This window comes from Podarcis raffonei, chromosome 5 (genome assembly GCF_027172205.1).
Source record: "Podarcis raffonei isolate rPodRaf1 chromosome 5, rPodRaf1.pri, whole genome shotgun sequence".
Taxonomy (NCBI): Eukaryota; Metazoa; Chordata; class Lepidosauria; order Squamata; family Lacertidae; genus Podarcis; species Podarcis raffonei.
In genome coordinates, this window is record NC_070606.1 from 47,157,942 (window position 1) to 47,172,830 (window position 14,889).

At 45.5% G+C, this 14,889-nt stretch overlaps 2 protein-coding genes across 2 annotated transcripts in view; one reads left to right on the top strand and one right to left on the bottom strand.

The window, feature by feature from the left end:
- The window catches only part of LOC128414154 (disintegrin and metalloproteinase domain-containing protein 9-like), a 28,999-nt gene extending 28,273 nt beyond the window's left edge, over nt 1-726 (bottom strand). The window contains exon 1 of the mRNA XM_053388969.1: nt 471-726. Coding sequence (XP_053244944.1) covers nt 471-543 — 73 coding nt within the window. The 5' untranslated portion in view covers nt 544-726. The remainder of the gene's footprint in view (nt 1-470) is intronic.
- A 4,080-nt stretch (nt 727-4,806) lies between these two features.
- Nucleotides 4,807-14,057, top strand: C5H10orf88 (chromosome 5 C10orf88 homolog). The gene is made up of 6 exons (XM_053388971.1): nt 4,807-5,324; nt 7,392-7,595; nt 9,256-9,328; nt 9,972-10,178; nt 11,619-12,094; nt 13,492-14,057. Exons 1-6 carry the CDS (start codon nt 5,131-5,133, stop codon nt 13,706-13,708), a joined length of 1,371 nt encoding a protein of 456 aa, XP_053244946.1. The 5' UTR covers nt 4,807-5,130; the 3' UTR covers nt 13,709-14,057.
- The last annotated feature ends 832 nt before the right edge of the window (nt 14,058-14,889 follow it).

Below are 14,889 nucleotides of genomic sequence, written 5' to 3' on the forward strand. Positions count from 1 at the left end.
CCTGCATTTGGATTTAAACTTACAAATCAATACATATTACCAAAAATTGATCAGGACCAATACTCTGTTCCATCCTAGGACTGAGCATCCACACTGTTTGGTAAAGATTGAAGTGGGCGTGAAAAGTAAACTTTTGCCACATAGTTATATAAATAAGGAGCTTAAACCACTGAATCTTTTGCCTAATATGCTCCTTTTAGGCTATGACTGGTTCCATTTCAGGAACTGCATCAAGAGATTCTAGCTGCCTGATTCACAACTTCTTCTGAGAGAAAGGAAGCATTCTTAAAACCCTGATCTGAAATGGACTTTTTGTTTTTGTTTTTGAAGCACATAATAAACATTTGTCCCTATACAAGTGCTAAAGATCACAGCCTAAACCACCCCTCCAAGTACTGATTTGGGCATCAAGCTGCCAATGTGAACTTCTAATTGCTTTTAAAACAGACAGAAAACAAAGCAGAACTTACCCATTGTTAGCACTGGTTTTCCAATGCCGGTTAGTCCTAGCATGATTAAATAATACAGGCAACATTCTGACATGGTTTCTTCCTCCAGCTTCGCTGGCTAAGGTGCTCCAGCCTGGAATGCCCCAGCAATTTCACCTAATGGCCATAAAGCAACAGAACTGAATCTCAGGACTGCAGGCGACTGACATAGTAACACAAGAATTCAGATAACACTTCCAAGGAAAGGGGAAGTGACTCTCTGAGCCAACACTGCAGAAAACTGGTTTGTCAACTTACCATTTACAGGCAGTGTAACTGGAGAAATGCACCCTGTCCACTTCACTGTAAAGATGACAAAACTAGATTCCTCTAAAACTATTTTACAAAGCCCTAGGGCTTTTTTTCACAACTAAAGTGAAAAACATCCGCCTTTTAGCCTGGAACATGTCACTTGTGACTGCAGCAAATATAGGATAACGAGCGGAAAAGAGCCATTAAGACATCCTAGACAGTGTATTATTTCAGAATTGTAGTGGGTGGGGTGGAGATGTTGAAACAAAAGACCTAAAATCCACTTCCAGCAGATTTAGTTTTATTATGAGATGAGTAAATAAAGTATGACAGCAATGCTGTCGCTAAAGTTGCAGCCGTGTACTCAGCTGACCAGGAACTGCACCAGAATGATTTCATTTGCAAGTGGGTCCCCACCCAGCCTTAAAAATATATTAAAATTCCTTTCAAAAGCAACTCTGAAGATGGACAGTGATGTACCTACAATGTAGAAATACTTGGCAGTGATGAACTGAGGTTTTTTTATCAATGCATTTGTATGTTTTGTGTTTGTGTATAATTCCCAACCTGGTGCAGTGATGTGTCACCAGAGAAGCAGGTCCCACAGAGCAGCCTAGTCCCTGCCTTGAAGAATAGTGGGGGGAGGGGCGTCAGATCGAGGGACAATCACTAAGCTCCCCCCCCCCCCCGAAACAGTGGTGGTCAATCCTTGGCCCTGGGCTACATTTTACGTACTTTTTCTTAATTCAAAAGCCCTCTGCAACTTCAGACCTCTGACATGAGCAATCTCTCCTGGTAAGTCCACTATGCAAGGAAGAAGAGATCAAAAGATGTCAGGGAAATAAAGAAAAAGAGATTTGCAAGGGAAAAAGTAAAAAGGGGTAAGAGAGAAATGCTCTCAGATGCAGTGGTGGCTGACAGATTTCTTCTGAAGTAACGCAAACCTCTACAGGGAAAAAAAGGCTTGTCCACATTCGAACATTATTTAGCTGTTAATTCACCTTCCTCCCGTTTGAATTAGACCAAAGTAGTCCACATCCACACGTATTTGACTTTGTATACGAACAACTTAAGTCTTTCTCATTCATATCAGTAGGCGTTCCCTTTTGAGTATGTCCCCACCATCTAATTTGTTGATTCTCTATTGCTGATTAAGTACAGTACTGACAGGGAATCCATCAGACAGCTGTGTGTGCACCTTGGGTTTTCTTTTTCTTTTATCGTTGCCTAAGAAGTGTGCGGAGACACACAACTGTAAATGCACTTTCTTACCGAAAAAGGACTCACTTGAGGCATTAGGACTGTGGCAACTGTACAGAGAAATCCATAAACAGTTCCTAAGCAATGAACCTCTCCCTTGACACAACCCTATTTCAGGCTGCAGGGAGTGCAGCAAGGATCATATGGCACCCCTACTTCTCTCATCTCCTGCAGCCAGACTTTTGCCATCTCTTCCTGGGCCCCCAGCGCTGCCACGACGGCAACCTGCTGGGCAGCCAAGCTACCCACCACAGTGGACACTTCTGAATTCTAATCCCCAGCATTTTTCTTTTCTTGGAGAAGTATAGAAAGCCATCAAATCAGACTAAAAAGTGAGCAGTGAGAGCTCCCTCACTATAGGCACAGTTATAGGAAGGTAGGCCATAGAGTTTGCCAGAAATACCTAACTGAAAAAAGGCTCTTGACTTTGCAGCACTCATGAAAGCTGGCAAAATGCTCATCAGCCTTACCTGGAGTCCAACATGGCAGCAACAACTTTGCAAAACCCACCTGGGATTGCCTCAACCCATTGGTTAAAGACCTATGAACTATACTTTTGCTCCAGTTCACAATAGTAATATATAAAAACCTGTTTCCACATTGGAAACTGGCATCAGCAAAATTCTCTAGAGGCCAGTGAAGACATGCAACTGAACAGTTCCGCTTCTCCTTTTGCTAACCACAAGCAGGCAGGAAAGATTTGTTTTTGATCTTATGACCGTTTTGTAAAATAAGGGCAGACAGGTTTCACATCTGGGGTCGGGGAGTGGCAGACTGTTCACTTCGTAGAATGCTAGAAGTTTGGAAGCAGTGTTGCTATTCCACACCCAGCTTAAAACAGAACAGCAATGATAGGATAGCAACCACGGTGTTAAGAGGGAACACAACATGTCTACATATCATGAGCACTGGCGTTTCTTTTTCTTTAGTGGGGAGGGAGGAGAGACAATTTAGCTAGATTTGCCTTTGCTGAAATTAGATGTGTGTTTCCATACAGGATCTCCGTTGCTGTGTATAATAGTCTCTTTTCAACATAATGATGTGGTGATGATATAAAGTATTTTAGGCTGCAAGCTGAACTCTGAACCTCCATACCTGCAGGGTGCTGTGGAGTAGTGTAGCCACCACCAGATCCACATCCACAATGGTATTATGGGGTGGGAAGGGCAATCAACACCTCTGAGACCAACTCAGGATCTAGCAAAACCTGGGCTGGCTCTGCCTTACCCTTTCTCTACCCTCTGAACACCCCACTTCAGGGCTTTCTGCTGGCAGGGATACACCAGTGGGCCTCCTGCCTGCACATGCAGCAAGAAGGTGATTCAATCGGGAGAGCCAAGCAGAGGAGCACCTCCACTTAATCCCAGCCCACCAGTTAGGCATAAATGGGTTTCGATTAATTGCTCTGCCCCAGTGTAACCCTATGCATGTCTAGTCAGAGTTGTCCCACTGAGAACTATGGAACTTATTCCCAGGAATAAGTGTATATAAGACTGCATCCTCATGCTGTGTACACACTATACTGTTTAAAGCATGTTCAAAGCACATGTTCCCCCTCAGAAAATTCTGAAGACTGAAGTTCGTTAGTGTTGCTGGGAACTGTAACTCTGCAAGGAGTAAACTGCTTTGGGGGCAGAATGTGCTTTAAAGGTGTGTGTACACGGCCACAGTATTAGTGAACATCATTATATCCCATTCCTGTATAAATGTCCTGCTGTTTCCATTCATGCTAGTGTTTGTATTGTACAGTATTGCAAACCTGCACCAGTGACAATATATTCTACAACTAAAGATCAAGCAGGTGAATTTTTTTTAAAAAAGATTTTATTAGAGTGCCTTTGTAAGCCACTATCTAGTTATACAAGCTTTTGTGGGGTCTAAAGATCAACAGCCGCTGCCTTGGGTCTACTTTTGGGACATGAAAGCTATCACGCACTATTTAGTGATGATGACAACAGCAATGAGAACATCTGCCAGAGTGAGGCTTGATCCAACTTGTTTCCTCTGCCACCTAGATATAGCCAGGAGGGGCGATGCTATGAGGACGATCTTTCTTGGTTCAAGATATGGGACCCTGGTGAAGTTATGCCTTTGCTTTTGGGGCTACAGTTGAGATCCAAGTGAGAGGGGGATGTCATTGAATACATTCAAGACAAAAGTGGGGCATTCAGCTGGAAATTTTGGTTGTGTTTGTTAATAAGCTTATAGCAAGTGTCCTAATATATAGCTTGTATCATAATACAAAAGCCCATCTACAACATGGAGGTGCTTCTGTGTAGCTGTAATTCGCCCCTCCAGTTTACAATAGCATGAATATATTGTTTGATACAGTAGACTACACTACAGGACTACCCAAATGCATTTTTCTCTATATATGCACACACACACAAAAGCACGTTGCATTTTGGGAATGCACCGCATCACATTGCAGCCTTGCCCGCCCACCCCCCAATTTGCAACGGGGGAGGCTAATGACACTGTCAGATCTGCGTCGTAGGGTTGTCGCAAGGCACCTTTTCTGAGACCCCATGGGGAATACGGAGTGGGTAATCCTGGACAGTTTATTTCCCTCTTCCTAGCGCGAACAGAGTTTGCTGAGCGCTGAAAAGCCGAATCTTAAATTTTAAAAAAGCTGAACAAAATACACGAATGGCATTTCCCCCGCCCCACACTCAAGAAGACCTGGGTTTCAACGAGAATGAACTTCTGTCTCTGCTTCTACTGGGGCGGGGGGTGCGCGTGTAGTGAGCGGGGCAGGATACGGCCAAATCCCTGCAACGGCTTCCTCCATGGTCTCTCGTGAGCGGCTCTCCCCGGTTCACCACTCAAACCAGAGGGAGCCGCGGCGTCGAAAGAAACTCGGTAATCTAGGCTGCGGACAGCCAAACATCGCCTTTTCTCTATGGCCAGCTTTCATCCTATCATATGCTAAAACGTCTACGGTTGAAGCTGCGGAAGGGCGGAAGTTCCTGCGGGGAAGAACCGTCCGGCGAGCCCCGCGATCTTGGGAAGCTGAGTTCCCCCCTCGAGAACCGCCCCCTCCCACCGCCCTTCTTCCCCGCTGCCCGCGTATGGTCCCGCCGCGTAGCATCCTCTCGGCGCTCAGAGCCCGGGGGGCTTCCTGCTTGCCATGGCGAGCGGCAGCAGCCTGGCGGCGGTAGCTGGCCTCGCAAAAGCTCCTGCCGCTGGAGGCCCCTTCGCGCCCGCCGGCCGCCTGTCGGCCGCCTGCTCCTGGGAGTGCCGGGCGGACCTGGCGGGAGTCCTGCGCCTCGTCCTGGAGGGGGAAGCCGACGCCTGCGAGCCCCTGGGACCCCCGCTGAACGGGTGAGGAAGACGCCCGAGACCGGGGTGCGGGGGGGAGGAGACACACGCCCCAGGTTGCGGGCCTTCCTGTTCTCTGGAAGGAGCCCCGGGAGCCGTGGGAAGGAGGCGAGGGGCAGCCGAGACGTGGCTTCGAGGGGCTTGGCGGGGGGCTGCCCCTCTTCCAGAACCCCCCCAACCCCCCAGAATGACTACCAGATGCTGAACAAGCATCAAACAACCACAGAGGCTTCCGCGTCGTGACTCAGCGGGCAGGGTGTAGGTGTGTTTTTGCACGAAAAGGATCCCAGGCTCATCAGTTCCCGGCGTCGATCCCTGCCTTGGAAACCTTGGAGAGCTCCTGCTGTCAACTTTTCCCAAATTGAACCCAAACACATTGCACTCGGGGGACCCGCTTCTTAAATCTTTGGCCGTATAGTTTGCATGGTTGCACTCGGCGTCTGCTGCGACCCAATTTGGATCAATTGGAAGACCAGTGGGTGTAGCAGCAGCCTGGCAAGAATACGCTCTTGTCCTCATTCCACCTTTTCAATCCACCCTTCCCCCTCTGGGGTAGCTTTCTTACTTGCTCTAGAACAGTGGTTACCAATCTTTTTTTGGCCGTGCCCCACCTAAGTATCTCTAAAATCCTGGTGTCGTCCCCTCCCCCTCTGCGACATATAATTCTTATTATTCAAAAAGTAAACTCCTATTCACGTGGAGGAAGCCTAAAATGCCATTAACTTGGTCTAACTCATTCTTGAATTGTCCCTACCCCCTAAAAATCGAATTGCCCTCCTGCAGGGCGTTTACACCACATTGGGAACCACAGCTCTAGAACAAGTCCCTTTTATAAGTTAGGTTCCGAAGTCTCAGCTCCATTTTTCCATTCTGGCAACCTTGCAGTGACCCTCCACTACCTAAAACAGGGGTCCCAATTTACACATGGTAGCTCCTGTTAATTTGGTTTAGCAGCTAGGTTTCCAAATCAGGGTAGTAGCCTCCTCTCCACCGAGAACACCGCCAGGGGCTACAGAGGGAAGAGGTTCTCCCAGCACCGAACTAATCCACTGGGGGTTCAGTGGACAGTACTGGGTTTGATGGGACCAGTGCTCTGAATAGGTATAAGGCAGTGTCTTGTATAACGTTTATAGGCTCCAAAGCTGAGTAAACCTATTGGACACAGTGGGCCTTACTTTTGAGCAGACGGCCAAAGTTGTAGTACAAGCTATCATGGATCCAAGTATGAAAGCTTATTTTACAATGGCAGTGTGATTGTGTACATGCACCAAAGTAAGTATTATTTCACTCAGTGGGGCTTGCTCATAGATAAGTGTGACATAAAACCTTTTTTAAAAAGTGCTCACAAGACCTTTAGTTGTTTTTGCTGCAACTGACTAGCACAGCTCCTGGGTCTTTTAACAGTTTCCTCAGAAATAGATTTTTCTTAAAGGTACTGCTCTCTTCATCTCTCTGCAATGGTTAGCCGGAGCTACCAGAATCATTCTTTTTTTAAACCGTGCCTATGAGTGGTAGCACTAATGAATTGCAGCAGCTACAGCTTAGATCTGCTACAGCTTAGATCTGAATTCAAGTCCTCGTTTTCCAAAGAAGCTCATTAACTGATCTAAAACAGTAGTTTCACCAAGCCAACAATGGTCAGATACTCTAGTATCCTATCATTCAGACATAGAAAAAAACCGTATTTGAACAATGTGGCAACAACAGGGGTAGATCCAGTCCTCTGAGGTATATCACTATTCTCTCATTTATTATACAGATGCAGAGTTTAAGCTATATTGGTGATTATATCTTACCGTGCAATCCTGTGCACATTCATTCAGAAGCAAGTCTTGTTGTAAGTCCCAGTGGAGTTCATTTGCACAGTGCAGTTGGCACCCACAGGTTCTGATCTCAATTTAAAATGCAACACTATTCACCAACTAACACCTGTAAGAGGAGTATTTTAAAACACACACGCACACACTGTCATGAGCAGTTTGTCATTAACAAAACTTTACTGTTTAGTAACTGGAACTGTCAGTGCTTTGGCTAAATGTATAATTCTAGATGGACTTTCCCACCTTCTAGTGAGAATGTTGTGGTTCTTGAAGGACGATTACACAATGACAACGTCGCTCCATGCTTACTGTACTTGCACTGTGACCCCCACGGTTCAGAAGAAATTACTGGTCTTGGCATTGTCAGTGAGGCCCGGAACATGGAAGTCTACGTTGGTGACGAGTACTGTGGAACTGGCAGAGGAGCGAAAGTCTTTACTGGCCAACATAGCAGGTCAGTTGTTTTCTCCTTTTTTTCCAGGTTGCTGACATGTTAGTTTTATGTGGCACACTGAAAGGAAATAACTATATGCAATCCACATCACAAAAAGCTTTTCTACCTGATCACCTGGAGGCAGCTCCAATGCATTATAAGGCTTGCGTACTCATTTCTTACAAGAGAATAATTTTTTAAGTTGCATCTTTTTGAAAACTCAGGCATGGCATTTCAAGGAACTGTGGGTATATAGGAAGTTTCTTTTAAAGAATGGATGGGGAAACTGTTGTTGGACTCTCAACTCCCACCAGCCCTAGCCAACATGACCAATGGTCATTGATGATGGGAGTTGTAGTCTAGTAACCTCTGGAGGGCCACAGGTTCTCCACCCAAGTTTTAAAGCAAATGAGAGAGTTGCCATTTAAAAGAAAAAGACCCAGTTTGAGATGGAAGATTTGGATTTTAAATAAAGCATGTTGTCACACTGCATAGCCAAATTTTGTTGTTTCTCCTTTTTTTTTTACCAACTTATGCATTGATATTGCCATGCAGACTGCTTTCTGCTAGTGCATTGAAATGCAAAGCAACATTTGGGATGCTGGTTGGGAGCTACTGTTAAAAGAAGGTTCTCCCCAGAAGAAAAAGTGTCTGCATCTGACTCACTGAAGGGAGGAGGATAGAGGGTGAGAGGTTAGCAATGAGACCCTCTGTGGATAGGGCAACCAGCCTCATGCCGCAGAAGAAAGAAAAGGCTATTGATAGGTAAAACTGTAGGTGTACTGGACGAAGCTGATCCTCCAACTACATGCGTTTCAAGAAGTTTATATGGGAATGACATTGGGACAAGAGCCTTTATTATGCTTGTGCCCCTATGGCGCATAGTGGCCTCCTTACCCCAGCAGTGGAGCATGTGCCCACACTGCCCGGGGGGGTGTGGCGTGCGCCCCCAAGGGGGCTGGAGGGCACCCTCCTGGGCGTCACAGTCCGAGGGGGCAGGGAAGCTGCCACCAATGCCCCTCCTGCTGTTCACCACCAGGTCGGGCCTGACCCGACGGCAGAGCTGCTGTGGCTGAGGAGGGTAGGCGGCATCATTACTGCCCACTCTCCTGCTCTCCTCCCCCAGGTCAGGTCTGACCCAGGGGCGGAGCTGTGCCCAGGCATGAGCGCTGCGACCAAGGCGCAGCTCCTTCTCGCTCAGAGCCAGGCTCCAATGAAGGAGCCTGCTTTGGGGGCGCCTGTCTGTGCCCCCTCACAAATTGCATCTGGGGCCACGGCCCCCATGGACCCCCCCCCGCTACACCTCTGCCTTACCCTAAGTGTCAAGACACCCTCTGGACCAGCATGATTGCATATGGGGCGAGGGGATGCCACTGAAAGGACTCAATTCATGCATCCATGGAAGCCACACTTGTATATGTGGTTCTCCGGATCATAGTCTTGATACATACATTTTTATACTATGTTTAAATCATATTTGGACCCATCAAACCACTCAAAATATATCAAAGTTGTTGAGATTTTCAGTCATTATTTTCTTTTCTTTTCCTGGGCATCAGTGTAAGCAGTACCTTGAAAAACAGCAGTAGGCTAATCTGTGTTGTGCTTCTTGTGAAAAGCTGTTGCATAAAACTTCATGTTGTTATACAGAATTTCCACAGCTTTTTTTTTTTCTTTCTAGCAAAAATGACCAGGTTTCATTATACCGAAAGTCACTTAAATTGGAGTGCTCCGCAGCCTCTTGTAAGATTAAGGTAGGAAGTTACAGAAATTATTTCTTAAATTGTGTTTATCAATCTTATTTATTCAAAAAGGCAGCACCAGTACAGTGCCATGCTCTGTGTTCTGTTTTGAGTGCTGAAATAAAAGAGGAAATATGATTCCTTTCAAAGAGCAATGAGAGTCTTGTATCTACAGTCAGACCTAGTGTTGGCAACTGATGTGATCAGGAATCTCCTGGATGCCTTGCATTGACAAAGGGACCAGTAATCAATTTGAGCTGATGCTGGACCTTAAACAAGGAGCCTGTAGCAGGAAGCACACTGAGATTCTTACTTTACTGTGGAAATTTCTGGGAGAGAATTGAGAGGGGGAAAGACCCACCTAGGCCAGTCCAGTTCTGCAGCAATATCCCAGCCATCAATGTATCTGTGAGATGAAGAGGGGAACCACTGGGGGAAGAGGTGACCTACCCCTGGCCTGCCAAAAGAAAAAAAAACAGCCCTGCATCATGGTGCTCCCTAGACAGCAACTCCATAATAATCACCTTTTAAAAAGTTTTTTTTTCCTAGACCAAGTTTACTGCTTATAATCCATAATATTTTGTAGAGATAAGTGACTATTTAACTATTTCATCAGTTCACTCCTGTCTGTATCCTTCCCCCCTCCACCATCCAGCTGCTGTCCATCCCTGAAAAACAAAGGGTCCTCATCAGTAAAATCATAGTGCAAGTCAAGCCAGTCTGTGTGAACCCTGTGCCAGACATTGCTGCGCTAGGATCAGGAATAGACTTGGGCAAAGTGCAAACAATAGTGGAATCTATGGGATCCAAATTATCACCTGGGGCTCAGCAACTCCTGGATATGGTTGTATTTCAACAGAAGGTAAGTTATTATCCTTTATTCGAAGCTATATATGAAATGACCATTGTCAATGGTGAATGAGGTGGAGAACGGACATGGGTTCCCTGTGAGGGATGTATGGCATTTGTGTACTGAGACAAATCGTATGAATGCACTTAGTGGGATTTCATCCGATAAGGGCTGATATTCCCACTGCTTGGAGCGAGGGCAAGATTTGCCTTCTAGATTTCAGCTGTAGAACTAAGCTAGAATAGACAACAACATAGGCAGCCCTTATGTAACCTGCCAGACAAACAGAGCAAACTCCTTACAGTGGACTGGGGAGAGGAGATGTGGGGTTAAGCAAGGTGTCCGTTTGTACCCAGCTCTCCTAGCTCCATCCACTTCCCACCAGCTGCCGCCAATGAAGTGATGCAAGGGGCATTCAGTTGGCACCAACCTCTCTTCCCCCCAGAACATGTGGGTGGGAGAGCCACTGGCAGAAAGCAGTGGAAAGCTCCTAAAGGATGCATTCCTAAGATGAGGATGGGGTAGGATTGTGTTGGGGCAAGATCCCGCTGCTGTCATACAAAAGCATCAGACTTGTCCTGTCCCACCTTCTGCCATCTCTGCCATGAGCAGCAAGGGCATGGATGTGGTGGCTGCTCTGCAAAGCCTCTTCACTGCGTGTGGTTGGAGGTTGGATTGCACCCTAATGGATTTTATCACTGTGATGTTAATAAGAGATAGGCAGTCCTTTAAAGCACCTCTAAGATCCTTTAGCAAGTAGGCAGTGAAGACAAGAAGAGTGAAAATACTATGAATACCCAGTTGTGGTAGCTTGATTGTATGATAGAAATGCAGTTGTGCAATGGGTCTTCTGGTTTCTCTTTCACCTCCGGTCCCCCATACACCCCCAAAATCCACTCTGAAATGTCCCCCAGCCTTCTGGAGCAGAGTTTGGTGGTGCACAGGGGAACAAGGAAGAAAAAAACCCTTTTGCACGAGTGGATGCCTTTTCACGCTATGTTGAATTGCACCTTATATAGTTCATTTGTCTGCTGCCCTCTTCCTTTGCTCTGATTGCCCACATTTCCAGGCAATTTTGTTCTTCATTTATTGTACTACAGTAGAGGCTCCTAATGTAGTTGGTTGTCTCCCCATTCCAACTGTTGTGTTGTATACAAAATCATATTCACTATACATTTCTGTAAGCAATATTAATTAGTACCCAAGGTGAACAGGAACCAACAGGGAGAGCGGGATGCAATTCGGGAACAGAAGGTGGTAGATATGTGATCAGAAAAGAACAAATGCTCTTCCAGGCTGAGAGGGTGATAAAACGGCAAGAGAAGTAGTCCCCAACCTCACGTTGCCTGTTCAAAATGAACAAGCCCAAAACGATGTCCTTGATGGATAGGGCTGCATGTATTGGCTTGTTTGGGCTTCACATTTAAGTTGTTAACATTTTATTTCTATTAGAATGGTCTTCCATTTGGAGGCAAGTTACAAAATGTCTTTGGGAAAAACGGATTTGGGTTTGAAAACAATCATACCATTGATGGATTGAAAAAGGTAGTTGATATTGGAAGATTAGACCACTTGCCCAATGGGCCATCTCTTCCAAGAGCTCACGCAGCAGCTGGAATGGCTATAGAAGAATTAAAGAGGCATGCCGATATGAACAAACAGATTCCTAATGCAGAAAATGTATGTGAGACTCCAGGACTTCAGGCTCCACAGCCCAGCGCTGTACTTTCTCAGAATGACTTCAAAGGTTTAATCTCATCCTTTTTGCAAGAGCAAGGAAGTGAAAACCCAAACGCACACAACTCCATGCTGCTGCTTCCACTCCTTCAAACGGCATGCGGTCAAGTAAATCGGTTACGAGTAGATGAAAGGAATAAGCACTGTGAGAACAGATCCGCATCTGAGGAGGATGGGATTCAGACTTTTGGGTGAGTCCTGACTGCGGAACTTCGCAAACCACTTTTACTTTGGCAATTTCACTAGTGGCCAGAGGAAGGGAGGGAGGGAGGGAGGGAGGGAGGGAGGGAAGGAGGGGGCAGTTGGGATCCAGCTCCCCAGTAAATAAAAGCGGGTAGTACTGAATAGTGTGGGGAGTAATAGTTCAGGAGTCCCATTGACGGGACAGGAGCAGCTGAGCTGGAGGGGACTCTCCTTAACCTGGGAGTTCCGGTTTCCCCCTTCAGCTGGGGGGATCTTCTGTCTTTTAGAGGCGTTGCTGCGTTGGAGGTCTGCAAGTCTAACTCCGCAGTTTCCTGGGAGTAAGCGCCAATTCATTCAGTGGGACTTGCCTCTGAGTAGACCATTTCTTGGAGGCTTTGCTTTTGGGGTTGAGGGTGTTTGGGGTTGAAGGTGAGCAGAGAAGAGAAGAAAAGACAATTTGGCTGGGCATTTCCCCCCACCAGTTTCCATTGCAGTGAACCAATGCTCTGTAGGAATCTTTTATCTTTGCTCCAGGGGCTTAGAAAGGGAACCAGGGGTGTGTGGATGTGAAGAGAGGGTGGTTTTTATTGTACAGCTCTCTTTATCTGAGGTGCACAGGTAGGATGCCTCTACCCCTAACACAGAACAAGGCAGAAGATGACTGAGGCACTGAAATTAAGGACTGTGACACTAAAGACTTCTGGGGTTGACGGTGAATGTCATAATTTGGATGCTAACTAAAGCTGTGTGCATTGAGTAAACTAGCCCAGTAGGTGGAGGGAAAAAACCTCTTGCCCTGCTGTGCTAGTCAACTAATTGAAGGGACACAGTTTTGATTTTAAGCACATCCTGAGTGGAGTCTGTATAGTACGGTCCACATTTATTCAGGCTGTTTACTTCCTAAGGTGTGGAGCTGCTGTAGTTGTTGTGCTGTCAGAGTAGGCCTTTCAGGTAGAAACTCAGCAAAAAGAGCAAGAGGGCTCCCAGAGACAGTAGAGACAGCGTACTTCCAACTAGGGTGACACACATTGGCTTCTAAAGGGTGTTTGTTGAAAGTTAAGAACATTGCCACTAGCAATTTAAAAGGGGTATTTAAAATGAGAGTTGGCATAGTGATTTGTGGTTAAAAGTAGAAGGTGGCAAATGTCTCCTCTTTTTTCCTCTTCAAAATATGGCAACCCTATACTTAGAGTGAAAAGATGAATAGTTATAATTTCTAAGTTTGCGTTGTTAACTGTAAAGATCAGAATTAAATCATATTAGGTGTTCAGTAACATAGTCCAGAAACACACTGACTCAGTGCCTTGTCTTCTGTTGAGGCATTTTAATTTCATGTAGTTAATATTCACAATCAGTTATATTTTGGGCTGGTGTAAATTATTTCTTGTGTGTCCGTTTACTGCAGCTTGGAACAGCAGCCTGTTTTTCTGCACATGGAAAAGGTCATCGCCAGAAACATGGAACTGATGGAGAAGAGATTGATGGACCACATTGATCTGCGTATGCAGAAACTTCAGGAACATCTAGATCATAAAGTTGCTGCGCTGTTTGATTTGGTTCAGAATTCCAATAATGTTTCAAAAGAACATGATTCTGAAGAATGCTCAGATGGGAAGAGGTAAGCAGTCTTTGGGACATGGGAGGCTTCAATGTAAGTGTTTTCCAAGGGCAACTATTTATTTTGCAAGCTTTTCAAAACTATGTGTATAAGCTTGTAAATACTTGAGACCTCAGTATTTGTACTTGTTACTGTAATTTCCCCAAGTATTGTACACTAATGTTAGTGTTTGTATATCTGTAACTTGCAAAAAACAACAACCCAATATTTTTTTCCGTTCAGAGATCTTTTCTATATTTCCTTAGGACTTATTTCTTCATAAACATTTCAAAAAAGTAACTGTTTTTGGGTGTTTGCCCCTCTTTCATTGAACTAAAGAAAAGTTCTCCAAATAAAGTAGTTTGCAGGTTTAACTGTTGTGTCTTATGTCCTACTGCAGGCAAGAATTAAATCAATTCTGTTTTCAGGCAATGACCAATTTACAGACTTCCAATTGTCACACGACTGCACCTGCGTACATTGCAGTGACCTGGAAGGGACCAGAACGGGGGGCGTGGGCATAACAGGGTGAAGCAAGCTTACGTGTCCTCTGCTGTCATGCACGATGACCTGGAACACAACGCCCCTGCAAATTGGGGTTTGCCTGTATTCATTTATTTACATATATGAAGAGCCTTATTTTTGGAGAAGTGCAGATGTGTTCAATGTAGGGCTGGGTGTTTTATCTTGGCTTGTCTGCCACACCGATTCCTAGATGGTTCTTCTAAGGTCTGTTCCATTTCTTATCCATCATTCACTCATCCCTTTGGCTGGCGCTGCAATATGCCACACATGTTTGAGCACACTGTTCCAGAATTAGAATTGCACATAAGGTGATACGAGTTTCTCTGGTCTTGCAACAGAAACCAGCACAATTTCAGTATAAGGTGCTTGGTTCTTTTGTGTTTTTGTCACATTAATTCACATTCTGCTTAGAAAACCAAGTAGAAACAGATAGCTTGAGTGCCTGTACATCTGCATAAATGCCCAAGTTGAAATCATGGATCCTAAGAAGGAAAAATATCTCCCATCCCCTCCTCCCCTATAGCCTCTTGCACACCCCTGAAAAGCCACTCCAAAGCCTCCTTCTGAACAAAATGGAATGGGGCACTTGTTGCTGCTGGGGGCATGAGGGAACCTGAGATTTTCCTGCAATGAAATTTATTTATGGCAAGTTAGCTGAAGATTAATGTCTGATTTGGGGCA

Coding starts and splice junctions, on each gene's coding strand:
- C5H10orf88 (XM_053388971.1), top strand. CDS start 5,131: ATGGCGAGCGGCAGCAGCCTGGCGGCGGTAGCTGGCCTCGCAAAAGCT. Junction 5,325..7,391: donor CTGGGACCCCCGCTGAACGG/GTGAGGAAGACG, acceptor CCCACCTTCTAG/TGAGAATGTTGTGGTTCTTG. Junction 12,095..13,491: donor GATGGGATTCAGACTTTTGG/GTGAGTCCTGAC, acceptor CGTTTACTGCAG/CTTGGAACAGCAGCCTGTTT.